The sequence below is a fragment of the Mustela lutreola genome, chromosome X, assembly GCF_030435805.1.
Source record: "Mustela lutreola isolate mMusLut2 chromosome X, mMusLut2.pri, whole genome shotgun sequence".
Taxonomy (NCBI): domain Eukaryota; kingdom Metazoa; phylum Chordata; class Mammalia; order Carnivora; family Mustelidae; genus Mustela; species Mustela lutreola.
Window position 1 is genome coordinate 92,131,092 of NC_081308.1, and position 23,988 is coordinate 92,155,079.

Sequence of the window (23,988 nt, forward strand, 5' to 3'; positions counted from 1 at the left end):
ATCACAAGTGGCCAAATAAAAAGTAATAAGGACCTGAGCTAAGTCACTGGCCTGGGGGAGAAGTATGAGGGCCTTTGAGAGATTCTTAAAGGAATATATGTTATCTGATTAGATATAATGAATGACAAGAAAGCGTCAGAAATGATGCTAAGGGTACTGACTAGGGTGAGTGGATGAATAGTGAGGCCATTAACTGGGACTGGGAATGAAGGTAGAGGGAAAACAATGAGTTTGGTTTTGGATGTGTGGACTCTGAGGTGCCTTTGGGACATCCAGGCAAATGGATATAGTAGACAGTTGGAAAACTGCATCTGCAGGTGCAGAGAAGAGCAGCAGCTAGAGCAAATCCATTTGGGAGTCATAGGCATATGGATCAATACCTTTCTATTTTGCTTTAACCTGTCTTCACCTTTGTAAATATCAGGTAAATGTTATAGTCTATTAAGAAAAAAGTGCCCCATATCAAATAGCTACTTATTGTTAGTCCTGTTCAAACTCAGAGAAATCCCTTTTCCATCCTTGGGCTTTCCTATTTGCAAGCGGTCAGAAGTTCAAGGTAGTCTTTTAGTCTTCCTATCCAGAGAGTTACCGTTTCTTCGTTAGGGGAGAATTAAAGAGTAAAGATCATCTGTAAATGTTTGCTCACTTCATTCCGTCTAAAAAGATATAGGGTACATTATGGTTGGGTGCTTCTTTCTGTAAACCACTCTATCCCTAGGGACCCAAATGTGGGGGCAAAGAAAGATTTGTGAATTATCTTCTTGTGTGAGGTGAAATACCAGGAAAATCTTTCATCAGAGTAAGAACTCTATAGGCCTAGATTCTAAATACTGCAATGTTATTGTGCTGACCACATTACCAGTGTTTCTATTATAGACTTTTAGACCTGGAGAAAATATTGTAGAGGTCACTGAATTCAAACCTACCTCTCTCCCATAAATTATACAAATCTGAAAGCAGAGAACCCCATAAGTTTGTGATTTGACCAAGGGCACACAGTTAAGGACGGAAAAAGAACTACACCTGGATTTTCTAACTCTACTCTGTGTCTCAAATTTAGCAGATAAGGATTTCTATCTATCCATCAAACTCTGGGTTATGGGCCTACAATTTTTCTGAGCCATCATTTTCCAGGAAAAAAAACCTTTTTTTTCTTTTTGCTTTTAATCTTATTAGAAGTTCTCTCAATTCATTTTATTTGTCTAGCTCTGAAACAATTAAGCTTAATTTTTCAAAATGAAGTAGATACAATATAAATCCTGCTTTACAGTATTAGGTATATATATATATATATATATATATATATATATATATATATATTTCATGTTTGGTATTTTTTGACTGATTTTTCTGGACTCCTATTCCTTTAGGATTCTGCTACATGCTCAAAGAAATGGTCAGCACTTTATTTAGTCCTTTTATTTTTTTTGTAATAGCATGTCCTCATAAGTTTGTAGTTTGGGGTTTTTTTTTTCTTTCTTTTTTTTTTTGCTCTGGGACAGAAAATTGCTTTCTTTTGAGTCTCAGTATCATTGACTTTTTTTTTTTTTTTTTTTTTTTAGGTATGAGATAATATTCAAACAGCAAGTGGGAACTGAGGACATTTTTCTAGGATTTTCGAGAAAAGACTCTTCAACCGCATGTTGTGAAGATCTAGTGGTGAGCCTCTCTATCTTCCCTATGACCATTGTGGCTACACTGACTGGCTGTTATATGCATAATACCATAGGCAAGGCAGTAAACTCTTTAAAAATAGTGGTTGCTATGTTTTAGGTACTAAGGGAATAATGGGATTGACAATTTAAAATTGGCTAATACATACAAAATAAACTAAATTTACACATGTGGATAAGATTTACAAATAAACATAATAGATTCATAAGATATAATACACTATTTCTAGTCCTGTGAAAACTGTCCTTCCCTGAATCTCTCTTATCTCTTATATCTATATTTTCTAATGACTCAGCTTACATCGTGCAGTTTAAAAAGGGACTTTTTCTTAATTTTTGGACCCGAACTTCTAATTTAAAACTCTAAAAAGACATCTAAAATGTTGTCTTCATTCCCTTATCAGAATGACACTAATTCTATGTAATAACAATAGCAATACCAATAAGATCAATGAGATCCCCTTACTTCTGCCTATTTAAGACTCAGAATGATCCTGTTGAAAAGTCTGGGCCTAACCAAAAAAGAGGGATATAACCGGTTTGGACAGCAAACACTGGTAATTCTGGTGTGGAGAATTCTTTTCCTGAGATCAGTGGCTGTGCTTCTATCTTTTCCCCTCTCTGTCTCACAACACTCTACAGTATGGAGTACTGAGATGCCCATTGGAAATGCTTAATCTTTTTTCCTTAAGCAAACGGTAAATGGAATCTATCTTGTGCATGAACTTCAGGTTTTCTCTTACTAGCAAAATCTAAGACATCCAATTGAAGCAAGTAACATAAGTAGTGAGTTTAAGTAGCTTAGGAGATTTTTCAAACTCTAATGAGTTAAGGTTTCAAGTGATCTTGAAGTAATTAGTTCCCAGGGTTTTCCAATAACATCCCAATTCCTCTTTTTTAAATAACTGTAAAATAACATTTTTGATGTCTAGTGTTGGGGATTGCTATAAACTCTGGAGAAATTCTGGGCCCTAAGTAAATAACTGTTGTGAGCCTTTCCATCTCTCTCCCTTTTAAAGTGCTACTAGTATTAATAATAAAGGTGTCCTGAATGAAGACTCTCAGAAACCAAATTGTACCCAAGAGTAGGAGTACACAGTTTATGTAAAACTCAACAAGTATATGCTGAAGAAGACTTGCTCCCCCCCTTTTAATGAACTTCTAGTTGACTGGGGAGACATAACTCACATAAATGAAATCAGCTTCTTATTAACAGTTAAACTCAGTGTTGACAGTCTACCAGGAGTTTAGAAGGTTTGGATAAGGTATAGACAGTACGGAATGGAAGATGTATGAAATATTTTTTGGTGCTATGGCACTTCACAACATGTATACTGTTTTTTTTTCTCTTGCATTTTCTTCATATATTCAATTTCTTAATTCAATTAGCCAACATATAGTACATCATTAGTTTTTGATATAATGTTCAATGATTCATTAGTTGCATACAGCATCCAGTGCTCATCACATCACATGCCCTCCTTATTGTCCATCACCGAGTTACCCCATCCCCCCAATCCATCTCCCTTCACCCACCTTCCTGACTCCAGGAAACAGAGGTTTGGAGTCAAGAGTCTCTTATGGTTTGTCTCCCTCTCTGATTTCTTCCCCTTCAGTTTTCCCTCCCTTCCCCTATTGTCCTCTGCACTTTATCTACCATTTACATTGACATGGATGAATTATGCTAAGTGAAATAAGTCAATCAGAGAAAGAGAGTTATCATATAGTTTCACTCATATGTGGAACATAAGGAATAGTGCATATATTCAATTTTTAAATACTTAGTGAGTACTATTACACACCAGGCTCTGTTCTAGGTACTAGGGATACAAAGGTAAATAAGATACAGTCATCACCCTCAAGGAATTTACAATAAAGGAGGCAGACAAGTAACAAATCATTGCAATTCAGTATGGTAAGTATATACTTAGAGGCATATATGTGTGACATATATGGTGTAATAAAGCAGAAAGAGATCAACACTGGGTAGACAAGATTTTTCCAGTGGACAACATTCCAAGAAACAGAGTAAAGCACATGGGGCAGTATCCAGGCATGAAATAGCCTGGCTTATTTGAGTAAGCTCTGAGCATAAGAAGAATAAAGAATAGTTGTCAGTGGTGTACTTACAAGCCAACTCTCAAAAAAGGGAAAATAACCCCTGATTTGTAGCTTGAATTTTATCTTGTAGGCATATTAATGATGATATCCACCATCATTGCTTAACCCCACTGGTAAGACTCAGACTAAAGAGGTTATTGACCACATCTCAAGTATTTCTTGCTCAAGTTTATCAGCTTACTATTCCTGTTGGTAATATGGCATTTTCCCAGATCTAAGACATCATCGAATTGTCATTTATTTAATACAAAGGAACAATAAGTGTGCTACCCCATTAATTGTACACATTGATTGCATGACGTACCCAGTAACAGAAACACTAAAATATGGGGGGAATTAAATCTTAGAACTGGCTAAATTTGTTATCTGGGGGCTGGACCTGGTCTATATGTAACAACCCAGTACAGAGACTTTAAGAAGACCTCTGTTTAAGCTGAAGAAGATAGTAGCATGAACAATCTGTTTAAGTACAGGGAGTGATTTGGGGTTTAAGAATCCACAAGGACCACCCTTTCCTTTACCCTCCCCAGACTCCAAATAAGAAAGCAGGATTCATGAGTCTTGAATCAAAGCAATTGTCCTAAACAAAATTCTCAGTTATGATTATGTATGTCTTCAGCAAATCTTCCATTCTTTCCTTCTAACCTCAAACCAAAGAGCTTCATTATCTAAATTCTGCCTACTGCTCCTTTACGGGGTTTGTAGCTACCAAGCTTCCCTGGCCTTAATCTATAATTAGGCATTTTATGTTTTAAGTAAAAATTGTATGTAAAGTGTACAACATGATGATTTGATACACCTCTGCATAGTGAAATGATTACTGCATTATTAACATCCTCTCCTCACATACTTACCAGTGTGTGAGTGTGTGTGTGTGTGTGTGTGTGTGTGTGTGTGTGTGTGTGTTGAGAGCACTTGGAATCTACTCTCTTAGCAGATTCCCAGTATTCAATATGGTATTAGTAACTGTAATCATCCTGATGTACATTTCAGAGCTTCAGCTTTATATGTCAGCTTTTTGCAAGTTTGTTTTATTTTTAGCTGCCAACCATTTTCTTCAAACCAAATTCTATGAGAAAGCCCAACATAGAGAACACATAAAAGTACCACTGCCTTGAATAAAAGGGTACTATCACCCATGAGGCAGCTCCTAGGAGAAAAACTGGGGCTCTTTGGAACACAGTTTGAAAGATGCTTATCTAGACTTTCTCCTTGTATTACAGTTGAGAAAATAAGGTCAAGCTTGTAAAGGTATCAAATATTCATATAAATTAATGGAAGAATAATAAGAGAGCTAGAAGGTGTTTTCCTCCTAGGTAACATGCATGTTTTATTTTAAACCTCATGAGTATAATGCCCCTGTCTTGTTCTATTTTACTTTTTTTGATTTTACTATTTTTATTTTCTTTTTTGTTCTCTATACTTTCCATCGCTCCCCACAAAGATCCTGCCATAATGGGTTTGATATATATCCTTGACTATGTAACCTTGAATACATATTTACCCCTGTTTGCTGTACTTTTAATTCAACAAATACTTATTGAGCACTTACTATAGGCCAGATACTTGATATACAGTGTCGAACACAATAGAAAAGTTTCTCTTTCTCACAAGGAGCTTACTATCAAGAGATCAAGCAGTCTATAAGCAGCAGCACAGACTTCCATAAATCCATTCAATAAGGAAACAGTGAACCCAAATGCATAAAGGTTATTACTTACAGACAGGATAAGCAAGATCAGCTGGGTGTCAGTTCCACATGTCCCTTTGCCCCACAGGAAAACCACTGAACTAAAGGGACTAGATAACAGGTGACATGAGCGGTGGGACACTCTGTTGCTGAAAAGCCAACTCTACGCTGTAGCTGGACAGTTTTATAGCCTGTATCTACACCCAAGGGGAGGGAGGTAGAAAGCTCTTATGCCTTATTGGAACTAGGGAGGAGGGTGAGAAACTGCTTCACTGGTAGCCTCCAGCAAGATAAGGAGCCTCCCACAGGGTAGAAAGGCAGATAAGAAATAGCCTTGAGGCAACTCCTCACAAGACTCTATCTTCCCCTGTTCCGGGAGGATCACAGGATGTTCTGCCAAGACTTGGGGCCAACAGCAGTTGAGCTTTGCCTATGTGGCCAACGTGGATAGTACAGGTTCACCAGAGTGCCATCGAGGAGCCATTTTCCTACATTCACAGCCTATGAATAAAGGTTTTTATCATACTTGTTTTTACTTAAAATGATATAATAATAATAATAGCAAATCATTTATAGAACGCTTACTGTGTGCCAGGCATTTCTCTGAGAACTTTGCACATAGTAAATCATCAATCCCCACATCAACCTTATGAAATTGGTGCCATCATTTTCACTTTACAGAGGAGGTTGCTGACACACAATGAAGTTAAGTGACTTGCATTAAGTTCACACACTTAGAATCTGGTAGAACTATAATTGGACCCAAACAATTTGACTTTGATATAAGTGTGTATAAAGTGATATGGTCCAAGCAGACTTCACAATACAGGAGACATCTGGCCTGGACATGTGAAGTGCTTGGTAGTTTGTCAGGGTGGAAAAGCTGTCTGAGCAGAATAAACAGTGGCATAGGCAAAGGCCTAGTGCTTATGAAAGTATATGATATTTTTGAGAACTATTTGTGGTGTTCTTGGAGTCCCAGAATGGACATGGAGCAATAAAAGAAAAGAGAATAAGCAGTTTAGAGTTAGTTGTAAAAGCCCTTGGATGTCACACCATGTGCTATGGATTGAATTGTGTCCCCCCCCCCCCACCACCAAGTTCATGTGTTGAAGCTCTAACCCCTGTTGTAATGGTATTTGGAGATGGAAGCTTTGGAAGGTAATTAGGTTTAGATGAGGTCATGAGGATGGGGCCACATGATGATATTAGTGTCTTGATACAAAGATGCCAGAGAGCTTGCTCTGTACACAGTGAGAAGGCAGCTTTCTGCAAGCTGAAAAGAGAGTTCTCACCAGAAACCAACCATATTGGCATGTTTGGCATGCTCAGAATTCCAGTCTGTAGTATTTTGTTATGACAGCACCAGCTAAGACACCATGAGCTATGGACGTTTGTGGGCACTAGAATTATAAAATGTCTTCAATCAGGTGAATTATAAAATGTCTTCAAGCAGGTGAATTAAACAATTAGGTGTGTATTTCAAAAAAGCTCTAGTGGCAGATTATGGTGGAAAAATTAGAAGAGGTGATGGTAGGAGATGGGTGTGAGCTGGGGAGATTGGTGGTAGGAAAACCAGTTGAGAGACCATTGCATTAATTCAGGTAAGAGAGGCAGGAGCCTAGAGTGTGGCAGTGGGGATAGAGAGCAAAGTAGACGTTTCAGAGGTAATACTGATGGGATTTAGAAATTTGTCTAATGGGATATGTAAGAGAGAAACAGGAGTCAAGAGTTCTAGCTTGGGTGACTGGGTAAATGGTGATAACATTAATTAAGATATGGGAATGTAAAGTGGTTTATCTCTGGATGGTAGTCTTAGAACTGGTTTCTATTTCTTTTTGCTCATCTGACTTTTTTTTTTTTTTTTTACAATTACCATCTATTACTTCTGGAATAAGAGTAAACCAAGGTGGGTTTTTTGTTGTTGTTTTTGGTGGTATGGGAATATCAGGTAAGAAATGCAAAAGAAGACAAAGTTCTAAGTGAAAAATATTAAGTTTTGGTTATATTGAATTCAAAGTGCCTGCAAGAAATCTTGTTGGAAGCATCCAGTAGGCTGTTAGAAATATAAAATCCATGCAGAACTCAAAGACAGGAACTGGAGATGTTGATTTTCAGAATTGGAGTTTGCTCTCTGAAGGATTAGAATATGCTACCACTGAGTGCTGGCTTTGTATCAGGCTTAGAATGAAGTAGAACTGATTTTAGGTAGTACCTCTATGTTTGGAGAGGGGGAGGTGTTGAGAGGGACACTAAGAAACTTGCAGAATGGGACTGAGAACAGAATACAGAGCCTTTGGGGATGGGGTCAATATTCAGAGGAAGAGTTCAAACAGAGGCATCAGAAATTCTCGCTCCAGTTCCAAGCCAGGTATCAAAAACCAAGAGGAATCGGATCAATGAAGTAAGGTTGAGACTGTCTCATGGCTTTAGAGATAAAAACAATGATGATGGAGGAAGCCAAAAAGCTGTCACAGAAACAAGGTGGGGAAAAATAAGAACTTGCCTACCCCTGAGAAACAGGGCTGACCAAAGTACCTGACCTCTTGGGTGCCAGCTGGGGGACATAGAAAAAGGAAATTAAGGTATCAAGGATATGTAGGAAGATAGCCTGTCTTCTCCATAGGACTATTTGTGGCAGGAAGGGGGGTGGGTGCAGTGGGGAAGTAGGTCAGTGGATTCCTATTTTCACCCATGCATGTTGAACAGTAGATTATCTCTAAAATCCAAAAGTGAATAGGGCTAGGGTTATTGATATTCTGCCAAGTGACCCATCATTTATTCTAGAGGAGGGGAAAAGCAGCCTGCACATAGCTTGATACTCTTTTTGACCTGAAATGGATTAATAATATTTTGGTTCTTCTGATTTAATGTATCTGTATTGATAAGGGGACATTCTGATGTTACCTATAAAGCAAGGCATTAAGCCTGTTTCTTTCATCATCACCGCAGTCACTGGGATATGAGCCTTACTCTATCTCTAAATCTCACTGAGAATGGGGTGAGAGTCAAGGATGGTATAGGAGTCAGTCACTATCTGGCAGATACAACCAGGAGTCACATGTTTATCACACATTCTCATCTCAAAAAGGGCTATCAATCATTCTGAGCAAAGTGTCTCCCTAGCTTCTGAGAATTCACTTGTTTCTTGAATGGTCTACTTCTCAAGTCCTGTTTTCTCTCTTAGGTTAAATCAGTCGTATTCATTTACCTTTAATGAATAAATGGATTTGGCTGCTTGATAGTAGAATAGATTCTCCTTTCCATATAAATTCTAGAGGATGGACATGTTTTTGCAGGCTTTCTGATTATGCTAACCTTATTTGATTGGTTATATATCAGACTGTGTGTCAGAGAGAAGGATATTTGAGCTGTAATACAATTCCTTATTATCAGCTCCAGGCAGCACAGTAAACCTTCAATTCAGTTTCGAATGGTTCTCTTGGTAATATATGTACACTTATAGTTAATATCATAACATTCTTTCATAATGATGGTAGAAGGATGAATACCTCCTTAAAAGCTAATCTAATTGTATAGATTTAATACATTTGTGATTACAAAAGTTAGATGTATTTAAAATTTTAAATAGTAACAAAATTAGTAGAGTTGAAAATATAAGTCCCCCATAATGAGAGATAGATGCAGAGTGCATGTGGGCAGGGAGAGAGAGAGATGGGGAGAATTTGCGATGGCTATGGTCAAGTATGAAATAAGAGTGAAAGGTGTCTCTCTTTTTTAAAGATTTTGTTTATTTATTTGACAGAGAGAGACACAGCAAGAGAGGGAACACAAGCAGGGGGAGAGGGAGAGAGAAGCAGGCTTCCCGCTGAGAAAGGAGCCTGATGTGGGGCTCGATCCCAGGAACCCAGGATCATGACCTGAGCTGAAGGCAGATGTTTAACGATTGAGCCACCCATGCACGCAAGTGAAATGTGTCTTACCCATATTACTTGGTTAAAAAAAAAAATCAGAAATTTTACATTTTGATGAGCTTTCATCAAAATATCTGAATCACATGGTCCAGAATCCTTGAATGAGAACAGGCAGAAACTTCTGAATCCCTGCAAGCAAGAACAGATTGACCCTAAGAAAATTCCAGTATTTGAGGGGTAGATAAGCGAAGAGGAACTGAGAAAGATATTCAGAGATGGGGGAAAGCCATAACAGTGTCCGGTGCTATAGAGGGGTAAACCAGGATTAGGGTACAGAAGGAATTTTTAGATTCATCATTTAAGAAGTCTTTGGTGACCTTTGGAAGACAGCAGTTTCAGTGATGTGCTGGGAGCCAACACCAGATTGTAGAAAGCCGAGAAGTGAACAGGAAGCTAGGAAGAGAAGGCAGCAAATGTAGATCATTCTCTGAGGAGGAATAGCAACGAAGGGGTGGAGAGAGAACAGGTGGTTGTTGAGGAGGAGGCAGGATTTAGGGGTAATTTTTTTAGGATAAAAGAGAATTAAGAATGCTTTTCAGTTGATGACAAATATCCCTTCGATTGTAATATTTATTGAGTGCCTACTGTGTGTCACTCGAGTGAATGAACAAAGAGTAAAAAAGTAGTCATGCTATGTGCCCCCAAAGGACTTTTAGAAATGGGTAGAGGAATTTTTGGTTATAGGATGTTATTGGCATGTAGTACTTAGGGACCAGAGATGCTCTAAATCCTGCAATAAGAGGGACAATCCTAAAAATAAATGGTTGTCCTGCACAAAATTAGAAAAGTAAGAGTTGAAGATACGAGGATGGACCACCTAGTATTCTACGTTTTTTTTTTTTTTAATTACTTCCTTCTTCTTAAAACATGTTTTTCTCTTTAATGACTCCTCTCTCTCCTGGTTTTCCTTCCTCCAGAATCACTGGGCTTTCCTCATCTCTATTGACCCCAAATGACCCCAAATGACTGGTTTTTCCTCCCCTGGCTGAAATGCTGAAATTCTCTAAGCCTCTGAAAAAAAAAAAAAAAAAAACAACCCATGTCTCTTTTTTCTGTATTCTCTTTCCATCCAGTCCAATGGCTTTAAATACTATTTCTCTACTCATGGCCTCTCCCAGAATCTTCAGATACATATAACCAACTGCTTACTTGACATCTCTCACTTTAATAGGCAATCCAAGCCTAACATGCCTGCAAACAGAACTCTTTCTTAGAAAGTTTTATTTTTTTTAAGATTTTATTTATCTATTCAACAGAGAGATCACAAGGAGGCAGAGAGGCAGGCAGAGAGAGAGGTAGAAGCAGGCTCACCGCTGAGCAGAGAGCCCCATGCGGGGCTCAATCCCAGGACCCTGAGATCATGACCTGAGCTGAAGGCACAGGCTTAACGCACTGAGCCATTTGGTTGCTCCCCAAACAGAACTCTTAATTGTCTTCCCCAAACCTCTTTTTCATTGATTTTCATCATTTCAGGAAATGGCAAGAACATTCACCCAACTGCACAAACTAAACGCCTAAATCATCCCTCATTCCTCTTTCTGTTATACCATAAGCAAGTCTTATTGGCTCTACTTTGAAAATATATTCTAAACCCATCTAATTTTCATTACTACCATGACTACCATCATGTTCCAAACTACCACCATCTTTTGCCTGGACCGTTATGAGTCCTTCTTTTCTCTTCTCCCTCCTTCAATAATTCCTTCCTTGCAGTCTTTCCACAGTGTCCAGAGAGATCCTTTTAAAAAGCAAATCAGGTCACATCACTTCTTTGTTGGCTTCCTATAGCACTTAGAACAAAATCCAAACTCCTGACCTATGAAGCCTTATATGATGACACCTACCTACTTTTTCAGTTTTATTTGACACCACATTTTCTTCCTTGTTCATTATATTTTAACCACCCTGGCCTTAGTAGCTGCATTTTTTAAAGTAGGCTCTATGCCCAATGTAGGGTTTGAACTCATGACCCTGAGTTCAAGAGTCACATGCTCTACTGATTGAGCCAGACAGGTGTCCCATAGCTGCAATTTTAAATAGTATAGTCAGGGAAGAACTCACTGAGAAGGAAATATTTGTGCAAAGACTTGAAGGACATGAGAAAGTGAGGGTAAGAGACTGGAAAGGTTATCTAAGTGGATATATAAATCAACACTGAAGAAAGAAATTTAAAGTTAGAAATACCAATAGAGAACAAAGAATTATTATTATTATTATTATTATTATTATTAAAGATATTAAGATGACCACCCAGCAGTATTTTGCTGTTTTGATTACTTTCTCCTTCTTAAAACATGTTTTAAGGAATTGGTCGATGGTTTCCAACAAGAAGGGTCATTGGTGGTATAGTGTAAAGACATGACTCATTTTTAAAAGCTGGAGGAAAGGGGCAGGTCCAGGGATACAAATGCAATGGGAGGAAAAAAAGAAAAACAGGCACCAATGGTGAAGACTGGGGAAGCAATGTCATCAAGAGAGATCCAGATTTCAAGAAACTGAAAGGAATACTCAGAGGCTGACGAGATAAAGGGTGATGGACTGTGTGTTCCAAAGGAACTATGGAAGTGTTTCATAGTTGGTGAGGGGTAGGAAATGGAAACAAAATAGAGAATATGAAGGTCCAGATGGTAATTATTAGGTGATAAGCAAGGACTTGGGAGTCTGAGGCTTCTTGTGCTCTTGACAAATAGAGATAAAAGTATAATGGATTGTGTTCTGGTAGTCTCAGGACAGCTAGTGGTAGTGAGACCATGAGTGTTTGGGGGTGATTGTGGGCGCCAATAGAGACATGGAGGTCCTATAGATTCTTCTTATTTCAGAGTGAGCTGAGCACTCCTGTGAGAGAAGAGGTGCTGTGCTTCTATGATCTCATAAGACAGGCATGACACTATAATACTGGAATGTTTCAAAGTGGTAACATCAGGGGTGCCTGAGTGCCTCAACTGATTGTCTGCCTTCAGCTCAGGTCATGATCTCAGGGTCCTGGGGTCCAGCCTCACGTCTAGCACCCTGCTCAGTGGGGAGTCTGCTTCTTTCTCTGCCCCCCTCTGTCTCTCTCTCTCAAATAAATAAATAAAATTTTAAAAGCCAAAGTGATAACATCATAGAAAATTTATCCTTTATTTTAAAAAGATATCTATTGGTTTTGTGTCTTGGTTTCAGAGAACACATACCTCTATAGTTTTATTCTTCAGAGGTAAATATATTATTTCAAAGTAGGGATCCACCACTTTTTTTTTCATTTTCCTATAGATAATTAATACTCATGAAGATTTTTATAAAATACTTAGATGACTGCAATGGGAAAAATATCTCCATAGTTAAACATGGGTTTCCATAGTAAAACAATGGGAAGTTAAATTACTGAAACAATTCAGAATGAGACCTACCCAAACTTTTTCTGTTAATCAAAATTTCCTAACATTAAGTTTCAAATTGAAACTCAAATAGATTTAAATTCCTTGCTAAGAATCAAATATATTGGAGGTGGTTCCTGTATTTCTGTCAATTCAAAAGTAGTTTTATAATATCCTGAATCCATAAATTAAATATTAAATTTTCAGCCCAAACCCTTCTGTATATCTTGAGCTTCAATAGAATTTCAGTAAATAGCATACATAGACTGGCCAAGTTAAATATAAGATATATTTCATTTATTCTTCCATTCTGGTTGTCAGGAAGTGACAGCTCAAGAGGAAATGTAGAATGGATGACCTCTGTGGAACATTCGCCATTTGGCCTTCTCATTTCAGTTTTCCAACATCTTGTAATCTGATCACAGACACTTGTCTGAGGAGCTAAGGGGCCTGTATTAATCATTTACAGATTACAGGAATGTTATCATTTCAGGAACCATCTTGTCATACAAATCTGTCCTAAGAAAAAAACAATAAAGAGGAAATTTAAAACTCAAAATGATAATCCTACATTAATGACCTCCCCCTCCCAAATGCTTTGGTACATTACCAAAGCTCTGTTACAACACATAGAGGAGAATAAATAGAGGGCCATGAAAGCAATTTGACTTACCTTTACCTATCTCCAGGAAAGCCCCAAAGTGCATTCCCAGAGACAGACTAAGAGACAAGCTGAAAGTGTAAAAAAGGGCTCACGCAAACCTTAAAGTTGTGTATCTTTTCCTGCTACATTTTATTCACAAGGCTGGAAGACAGGTTTGAACCGACGTTGGTAATAGGTACTGTGGTAGCCAGCCTATGAGATGGTCCCTAATGATTTTCACTTTCTGATATTCTTCCCTTTGTGTGGTCCCCTCGCACTCTGAATAGGGCTGCCCTGTATAACCAACAGGATATCACAGAAATGAAAAAGTACAATTTCTGAGGCTATGTAGGGGTAAAAAAGGCATTGCTTTTGCCTTGCTCTTTTGGACAATTCACTCTGGGAAGAAGACAGCTATTGTCTCATAAGGACAATCAAGCAGCCTTAAACCCTATGGAGAAGTCCATATGGTGAAGAACTGAGGCCTCCTGCCAATAGACATGTGAGTGGGCCATCCTGGATGCAGATCCTCTAGCCCCAATAAAGTCATCAGATGTATGCAGTCCCAGTCAATATCTTGATTAGAACTTCATTTTAGACCCTAAGCCAGAACTACGTGGTTAAACTAATCCCAAATTCTTAACTCACAGAAAATGTGTGAGATAAAAATTGTGTATTGTTTTGAGCCACAAATTAGGAGGGGGAGGTGTAATCGGCTTTGGTGGTAAAACAATAGATAAATCTAAGCAATTAATACCTAATAGGTGATAGGAACAGAATTCATACCCAATTTTGACTCCAAAGGTTGAGCTCCCAAAAGGTTGAAAGGTCCCCAGTGAAATTTTTAGTTTTCCTTAGTTTACCTATTCAGATAAGTAATTCTTTGAAATAAATCAATTTGCATCCTATGAAAAGAGAGGAACATCAATTCCTTTAATTGCTTGGTCAGTGACATACTGTACTTATTAATGTTGGACTAGTTAGATCTTGGGAATAATCAGAAGTCAATAAATAACCAGTTAGATCTTGGGAATAATCAGAAGTCAATAAATAACCATGTCTCTTTTCTGGGAATTCATTAAAAGTATTTTTAAAGAAGTCTGATTCATGTTTTAGGAGTTTTTCTGGTAAGATTACTATTATAAAAAATAAAAAATTATATAATGTCTCTAAAAAAATTAAATAAATAAATAAATAAATATTTAAAAAATTAAATTAAATTAAAGATTACTATTGAACCTTCTAACTTATGAGATTAATGCATATGATTCCACTTAATTTGTTCCTTCCTGTCCCTCCTCTGAAAACATTTTTGTACACAATTTTAATTTTCTCAAGAGAAAAAATCAGTGAGTTGTTTCCGAATTCCCCTTGACTAGAGTTGCCAATGATTTTAAGAACCACTCAAACGTTCTACCCAGAAGTTGTATCTACATTTCACATAAGTTATAATTTTTTTCCTTCCTCAAATGTCATTTCAACCTTGGGGAAATAATCTTTTACCCTGAAAGAACTAAATATTTCAGACTAAAGAAATAAATATTTACATCCCTTGGTCCAGGTGATATGAGTCATCCTGCAACTAAAGAACATCTCAACTCTCAGATCTGAAGTTATTATAAAAAATAGGTCTTTTTTTAATCCAATAGAATGCTCATTTACTTTGAGGTAGAGCACCTGTAACTACCTTTTAAGAAATGCTCTATCTCAAATAAATAAATAAATAAATAAATATTAAAAAAAAGAAATGCTCTATCTCACTTAAAACATCTATAATTATGAACATCTGAATTTTCAAAATATAAATTAGGAGGTTTACACACTTCACAGCACTAGGAGGTAATTCTTTCTTTAATGAAAATACTAGCAATAAGATTTATTTATTTATTTAAGATTTTATTTATTCATTCGACAGACAGAGATCACAAGTAGGCAGAGAGGCAGGCAGAGAGACAGAGGAGGAAGCAGGCTCCCTGCCAAGCAGAAAGCCCCATGAGGGGCTCAATCCCAGGATCCTGGGATCATGACCTGAGCTGAAGGCAGAGGCTTTAACCCACTGAGCCACCCAGGCACCCCATGATAGGATATATTTAGATAATAGGACTTCTAGAGCTCAATTTACAAATTTTTTTATATACAGATCTAATAAAGTAAAATATAACTCACAGACATGTATAAGTCCACATATTTTATATTATAAAAACAACCAGGTGGTGGGTATTAGAGAGGGCACGGATTGCATGGAGCACTGGATGTGGTGCATAAACAGTGAATACTGTTATGCTGAAAATAAATAAAAAATAAATTAAATAAATAAATTTTAAAAAACAAAAACAACAACAACAAAAAACACTATTGCCTACTTTAAACTTCTTACAAGGAATTCCATTTTCCCCATTATTTATTTTTATATGTATTTCCCTCATAACCTGGTACTTTTAACCATACCAGTCCAGTTCTTAAATCACCCAATGTCTGATATTTCAAGTCTCATAGCTCATTTTAGAGAAAGCTTCATAATTTACCTTAACCTCAAGGTAAATTTTTGTGGTTTTTTTTTGTTCTGGGTTTTTTTTGTTGTTGTTTATAGAAACCATCTGCCATGGCATCTCAGATAGATGGGTGAATAGATAGATGATAGATGATAGATACATAGATTGATAAATGATAGATGATAAATCAACTTCCATCAAAAAAGGAATTAATTAAATTAGAGTGAGGGATGAGACTTTCTACTGTGGTAAAATACACAATACAAAATTCACTAAGAGTGACACCTAGTACATTGACAATGTTGTGCAACCATCACTATCTAATTCCAGAACATTTTCATCAACCCAGGAGGAAGTCTATACTTGCTAAACAGTCACTCCTCTTTTCTCCCTCTCCAGCCTCTGGCATTCACCAATCTGTTTTCAGTCTCTATGGGTTACCTACTCTGGATATTACATATGAATATATTTCGTACAGTATGTGCCTGGATTCTTTCACTTAGCTCAATGTTTCAAGGTTCATCCATGTAATAGTATTTCATTGCTTTTTATGGCTGAATAATATTCTATTGTATGGATATACCACAATTAGATAATCCATTTATCAGTTGATGAAAATTTGGGTTGTTTGTGCCTTTTATTCAAGTTATTGTGAATAATGCTGCTGTGAACAAAAACATCATATGTTTTATATGCTCTGGGGTATGTACCCAGGAGTGGAATTGCTGGGTCATGTGCTAATTGAGATGAGACATTTTTAAGTAAAATCTTACCAAACCAATGAAGAATCCCATTTTTGTGTGTGTGTAGGGATCATGTTGTTATTTATCTTCTGTTACGTTAACAACTTTTATGGACTCCTACACTTCTCTAGGAATTGTGGTATGGGAGTTTACACTGAGATACTGTAGGTGGCATCACCAACCCACAACCCAACACGAGAACTAACCACGTTTTATTCAAAGTGTCTACTGATGTAAAGCCAGCTGAAAGTCCCCAGCCCTAGCAGGTGCACTAGTACACACCTTCAGACAATGAAAGTTACAAGCAACCAACGTGTTTCTATATAGATTTGGAGTCAGACAGACCTTAGTTCAATTACACACAGTTACCCTCAAGCCCTCATTAAATTTCTCTGTATCTCAGTTTCATCATCTTTAAAATGGGGGTAATCCTGCCCCTCAAGACTGTTATGAGGAAAGAGTCTAGGCTGACACATAGCTGTAACTTAATAAATATTAGTTCTCATTTCCCCATATTTTCCTACACTCTTCATATTTAATGTTCCTCAAGACAGCAGTATTTTTCTTCTCATTTTCTCTTTCAGGTTAAAATTAAACTGCCAAATACAAACCCTTCTGAAATTAAAATTGACATCCAAGAAATGGTTCTTGACCTCCGTACTCCTGATAAGTGAGTAAAACTTAGAACTAGAATAATGTATTATATTAACAAAACTTTAGCCAATATTCTTAAAGTATACATAGTTATTCTGCATTACCCCTAAAGTCTGAAGAAAAGTGGAAAAGTCACTCAGATGTTTGATCTGCGTAATATAAATATAAATATATTTGGAAACACCTGATTTTTTTCTGCTTTGCCCCCATACATTGTGAGTAGGTTGACACCACCAAAACTGTGCCCAAAACACAGTCATTTACATTAAGATACAGTTTGCTTATCTGTGAGGAAAAATAACTAGAGGTGAAAATCTCATAAGTTGTAAGTCTCTCATGTGGTTTTTTATACAGTGATGGTATAAGAGAAGCAATATCTTTAAAATTTTTGGTTATTGTGCAGCTCTAAGGCTAAATTTGATTATGTTTATCTAAAGATTTACAGAAGAGTCTTGTCATCAATTACTTAAAATAAAAATTCTAATAATTTATCACTAGTTCCTCAAGTAGTGTGACTACCTTGAAAAAGAATACAGGTAATAGTGGAATAATTGAATTAAACATTTTTATATTTTAAAAATAGTCTTCTTATTACACAAGTTCAAATTATCTTCCCCAAACACAACACATGCAGTAAGATTCTGATGTTAATGTTTATCCTGAAACCTGGACAAATCAGTCCTGTCTCTCAAAACCAACTCCGTAAAGAGAGAATCCGTGGAAACCGGTGTATGTCAGAAAAAATATCTAAATATCTCACTGCTTTGTTCACTTTTCATCTGAATGTATAGCAGTGAGCACACCTGGGTTGATTGCAATGGTTCTTTTTCTGTAACTCATGAACATTTCAGGCTGGGTGTGGAGAGCAGTCAGCTTCTGGCACCTGTTCTTTCTTGCATTATCAGTATCAGTACTTCTCTGTTGATCTTGGGACTTCAAAAAAAATAAAAAGTACATCCTTCATACAAGACCTCTATGTGTAAAGAACCCAGTGTACATATGTAGCTTAATCTTGATTTCCACAGTAGATGCATTTAACCCCTAATGAACTAGAGGTAATATACAGAAAATATTTTCTCATCATGTATATCATTTCAAAACTATATTCTCACAAGAAATTGTCTCATGTTATTAAAATTACATCCACTATTGGATGTATTCACCTCAAGGTGTATTGTTCTTTTTAAATTCATGTTATATATGCTTTTATTCTTCCACACAAACTCTGCAAGGAAGATTGCTTACATGAACAGTTAATCTTCCATGATATTGGTGTGCTTGTTAAAAGCACATACATATCTACACACCATGGAGTTAATTTCCGTTCCCCTAGCAGTTCTCCATCAATCTTTAGGCAGCTGCTCTGGCTATGCTGTCATTTCAGATATCTATCAGGGCCCACTAAATGAAAGACGCATACAGAGATACCTGTCCACATAGAATGTGGACTACACTAGAATTTTTGGATCATACTGTTTTTACATTTTTACCATTTTCCCAAACACTTGAGCATTTTTGGAGCCTTGCTATTATATGAAATTGTGTTATTGGAAGTGTGTCTTGTTTTTGAATTTATTGATATTTACATTGACTTTCTTTAGTTTCTAATTTTGACATCCTCTAACACTGTTTACTTACCCCAAGAAAGGTATGAGAAAATATCCTATTTTTGTATGTATAAGGCAGAACAAGTGAATCTATTTTAACTGAATGGACTAGAAATATCAATCAAATAATAGTCAGTTGCATTAGAATTATCAATAAAGCCCAGATTTTTTGGAATTATACAAGCTAAAGAAATAAAGCAATTTCTTGAATTCTTCATTTTTAAAAAACTGGTTGTTTTGGCATGTTGATTCCCAAAATGGAGTAGATAGAAAGGAGGAAAGATAGGGGAAATAGGATAATTTCCCAAGGATTTTTGTCTTCATATGAGGTTCCACTATTTTTTGAGGTAAATCCTAAGAATGTCATAAATGAATTCCTTGAATGGGATAATAAGAACATATTATAAATACAAGTATGAGTTAAATTTTGGTTGAATGCTATTTAGATAATTCTCACCTTTGCTGTGCTCCTTTAACTCAGATTGATTGAGAATTGACTGATGTTTGAACTAAAAAAAATGCTTTCAAAATGAAGTAGTGAAGTTCAACTCAGTAGCTATTTCTGTACTTGCTTTGAAAATAGTTATGGCTCCAATAGAAAACCTTTAAAAAGCCATGTATATTTTTAACCCAGATATTTAGATAAAATAATTTATTAACTACATAAAATAAAACTACATTATGTGAATATGCACAGAACAAGGTTGTCTTGTATTTAAATCTCTTGCAACATCACCTTGACTTTGCTAATATAAATGTAAGTATGTAAGTCTCTAAATTAAAATTCACTTTATGGTTTTTTTTCTTGACTTTCATATGTTATAGTTCACTTTTAAATAATTGCTAATGGCAATTAACACTGGATAGACATTTGATTAGTGCCTAAACTGCACCTTCTTAAAAGCAAGTATACTATTAATGTAAAGGCTGAGGGATTGGGCTTAAATATTTATTCATATGTGATAGTACTAATCTATAGTACGTATTCAAATATTATTTTGTGGTGACCTATTTGCTTTTCATTCATTTATTTATTCATTCAACAAACGTTTATAAAGTCTTCTGCTAAACACTGAGGGGACACAAAAATAAGATAGAGTCCTGTACTTCAATGAATTGTACATGGATAAGTATTTGTAGAATTTTATTTTGTTTAAATGTAAATCTCAATTCAGATAACAGGCAGTAAAACAGACAAAATACTTCCCTTCTCCTAAGAGCCTAAATAAGTTGCACCATTTCTATTCTTCAAAATTTTAGTATGTCAAGCCATACTATTAAAGACTAGACAGAAATACAGAGATAGATGGATCATCCCAATGCCACTAACTGTCTCTTCTGAATTTATTTCTTTCTGGACAGAGAGGTGCACATTATCATTAGAACTCCTTCTTTAGTTGATTTATAGTTGTCTTTTAGTGCAATGAAGCTACCACCACTGAGCTTTGCTTTATTTTTGAAGTGAATACATTATCATTTGTAGAATAAGGGATAAAGCAAATCTAACTCCAGCTCAACCTATATTGTAAACAATTTTAAAAAGATAGACTCAACATTTTTTGCACCCACTTTCTGGAGATACCAAATATTACTGGCTATATTAAAATACATTATGATAGCATTACTTCTGGTAGAGAAAGCTGTTTTTTCTACCCCAAATACCTGGAATGGAACAAGAGTCACAGAAAATTTCCTTTGGTTCCAGATATTCGTGATAAATATTTTTAATGAGCCCCATTTCTTTAACTTAGGTCTTTGCAAATGAGTAAAGAGGCAATTGGTTTTCAAGAGTTCGTTTTCAAGCACTACTTTTACAAATATTCAATAAGTAGCCCTAAAAAGTACCAGATTACTTTACTGATTTGGACCTTTACCTTCTAAAAGAGCTTTTTGGCCCACTTTTTATAGAGATACTCAAGCCTTCTCTATGGAGAATGTGAGGTAACAAGAGTTTCATGCATTTAATTTTATGCAGATACCAGCATGTGCCGACCCCATGCATAATTCAGATTCATATCCCTATGACAGAATTATGGATGTCTCATCCCAGCAATGCATCTAAAGCATACAGTTATCCTGTAACTGAGCCACAACAGCAAAATAAACCCAGCAATTTCTCACAGGGCTTTTTGTCAGTGTATAGTAGAAAGAACCAAAAGCAAGCACAGAGAAGCACTTTCATTGATCTTGTATTAAAATCATTCCAGGCCTGAATTTCAATAACTATACCTGTAGTGGAGACTCAGCCTGGGATTGTGCTAGCAGAATTATTATAAAACCATTCCAATTTTCAGATTTGTATCAGTCAGTCACATTCCATCTACATGTAAGCATGGCTGGCAACAGATCTATCCAGCCAACTTAAAGTTGCAATGGCTCTATTCCTCTGTCTATAAACCAAGGCTGAGACTATGTATCTATAATGCAAAATGGGGTCAATTTTGAAAAAAAAGAGTAGGGGATCAAAGCCCCTGCTTGGATTTTTAAGGCCAAAAAAAAAAAAAAAACCTGGTATATTATTTGTGTTATTTAATTAAGCATATTTTTGACCCGGTACTTATACTGTCTAAATAATTTTTGGTTCCCAATCTTCTGATGGTATGTATTGCTTTCCATTACCTTATTAAAAGTGATATCTTTTGTTTAATTTAAAGTCAATTAGTTAACATATTAGTTTCAATGATTCATTAAGTGATATTTTCTTGATATTTCTTTAGGAAGATGATTCTAGGTTTTTTTCTTGTCTTGTTTTGTTTTGATTTTTAGGAAGCTGTTGATAACCCTTCCCCATCCTGTGGAATGCAACAGTGCCAAAGCTTTCTATATTCTGGAGACTGAGACTCTTGAAGTCACCACAACGTTGAAAAGGGAGTTGGATTTCATTAATTTCTTCTAAAACTTCATGAGTAAGGAGGAAAAGGGGTACATTGGAGTGATAAAAAAAAAATAAAAGAAAACTTTGGAAAACATTAGTTAATATTTTCTATCTTCTTTATTACTCTGACATATTTCAGAAAGGGTCTCAATTCAATTCAAGTGAGATCCTGCTCTTTTGACAGTCATTTCTATTACTCTGATGGAAAATATTGTTTTCTCATATTCATAAGCTATTCCATTTTTATAGCAATAGCTGGATATAGCTGACAGGTTATCCAGTTAGATTACTGCATGGTCAATTAAAACTGAAATATGACCATGAAATGGTTGGTCCACTTATTTCAGGAGTCTGAAGAACTTAAGCCAATTAAGTATACTATGATACAATCAGTTGCATTGCAGTTGGTCATTATTACCAGAAAAGTTTATTTGGTTGCCTTTTCATTGATTTTATCAAATGATTTACAGTGTTCTCTGGTTAGACTTTCACAATTCTGAAAGATACAAATAACAAAAGATATAAATAGTTTGGTGTACCATACTAACATGTTTTACTTGAATAAGAAATACTCCAGAGCACACAGCATTATTTTGCTTCCTCAGTCTTGCTCTCCATGTTTGGATCTAGTTGGGTTAAAAATAGTCTTCCTTTTGTGCACTAATAATTACTAGCAATGCCTTTTGGGGTACTGTGTGTATATTTAGTATCAAAATCCTTGACATTTAAAAGGAATATAAAGGAAAGCATAGTGCATTTACAAAACCTGTTCTTTCTCATTTCCTATCTTTATTTGTAATTGACCATACCTATTTTTATGAATTATGTCAATGTCATCTGCCTCTTCTGGACTGTATTGCCTGTTTATTTCAGAATTATTCATGAATAAATCACATTTTAAAGCTCATGTAACTAGGTCTCACACCTCACTGTAGAACTGTGAAGGTAATTGGGAGTGAAATTTTGAGAAGAGATGAAAAATTGAAAGATATTTATTACTTCTATATGAACCAGTAGGGGACTAAATACTCAAGCAGATGTTTTCTAGACTTACTTTCATAGGTGACTACCACGCGTCTAGTTTGTGACTAGATCTAATAAAAGGAAAAGACCGAGACTTGGGCCAAACTAGTTGTGTGAATGTCTTGAACTCTTGTAGAGAATTTGCCATTGAAATTAGCACCATGATTTCCTCTATGGGGGCAAGAGTTGAAGGTAGGATTAACTAAAAGGAACTAGTGTCTGTGAATTTAAGTCCACGATATTGCAGGAACAGAAGAGTATCCTACTTTGCTTCCTCAGCATCTTTTTTAAAGGCTGTATTTTAAGAATTTAAGATTACACCCTGAAGTGTAAACTCGGGAGCAAGCCTAAGAAGTAACCAATTTTTTTTTCTTCTAGAAAGCAACAGTGAGTCAGAAAATATATCTCTTTTTCCTATGCACCGGCCCTAATTATAAAGACCATTATTATTCAAGCTGACTGAATGTGTACAAGTTGTCCGGGGAAGAAAAGATAGAACATATCCAGGCCAACTTGAATTGGGCTTTGGTTATGTGGTACTGTATCAATTATATAATGAAACAGAACTTCAAGACAATGAAATGTGATTCAGTAATTAGACCCATCTGTACAGGATCCTACTTCACTGTCCTTGGCCTCAGATATAACAACTTTGTTGTTGTTATTGTTTTGTTTTAAAGCTAATTCATAGGACTTCCCTCCTTTAAAGGGGAATAGGCCAATAAAGCAGATGGAGAAAAGAGAATACAAAAGGAAATTTATCTTGTCAGCACCTTTCAATGAATCTTAGCCATGACCAGGAGACCTGAAAGTTACAACCGCCATTGTGGCATATCATTAGCTTTCTCCTTTATGAACTTCTTGACTTCCTTTTTCGGTTCCATTAATCTCCAGGAGCACTCAGGAGGATTCAGTCGTACATTCATTCATTCATTTATGCTTTCTTTCAACAAATACCCACTGAACACTTACCACATGCCTGGCACTCTATGAGGTGCTGAGGATAGAGCAATGAGCAAACCATCTGTGGTCCCTGTCCTTATAGAGCAAATGGTTTATCAAGGGAGACAAACAATAACCAAATAAACACATAAACGTTTATTTTCAAGTTTCCTTTTATTGTTATGATGGAAAAAATGGGTGCTTTGAGAATATTGATCAGAGAAACCAAACTTA

General features: G+C 36.2%; 2 protein-coding genes across 6 annotated transcripts in view; one reads left to right on the top strand and one right to left on the bottom strand.

The window, feature by feature from the left end:
- Nucleotides 1–5,660, bottom strand: part of NUP62CL (nucleoporin 62 C-terminal like) — a 110,513-nt gene extending 104,853 nt beyond the window's left edge. For all 4 annotated transcript variants that reach the window (XM_059158190.1, XM_059158192.1, XM_059158191.1 and 1 more), the window contains exon 1: nucleotides 5,516–5,660. The gene's annotated coding sequence lies outside the window, so the exon portion shown is untranslated. The remainder of the gene's footprint in view (nucleotides 1–5,515) is intronic.
- Nucleotides 1–22,821, top strand: part of DNAAF6 (dynein axonemal assembly factor 6) — a 38,411-nt gene extending 15,590 nt beyond the window's left edge. Inside the window, exons 6-8 of one of the 2 annotated variants that reach the window (XM_059158193.1) lie at nucleotides 1,563–1,659; nucleotides 17,238–17,323; nucleotides 21,681–22,821. In XM_059158193.1, the coding sequence (XP_059014176.1) occupies nucleotides 1,563–1,659; nucleotides 17,238–17,323; nucleotides 21,681–21,810 (313 nt within the window). In that variant the 3' untranslated portion in view covers nucleotides 21,811–22,821. The remainder of the gene's footprint in view (nucleotides 1–1,562; nucleotides 1,660–17,237; nucleotides 17,324–21,680) is intronic. The other variant, XM_059158194.1, reaches the window with a different exon arrangement.
- The last annotated feature ends 1,167 nt before the right edge of the window (nucleotides 22,822–23,988 follow it).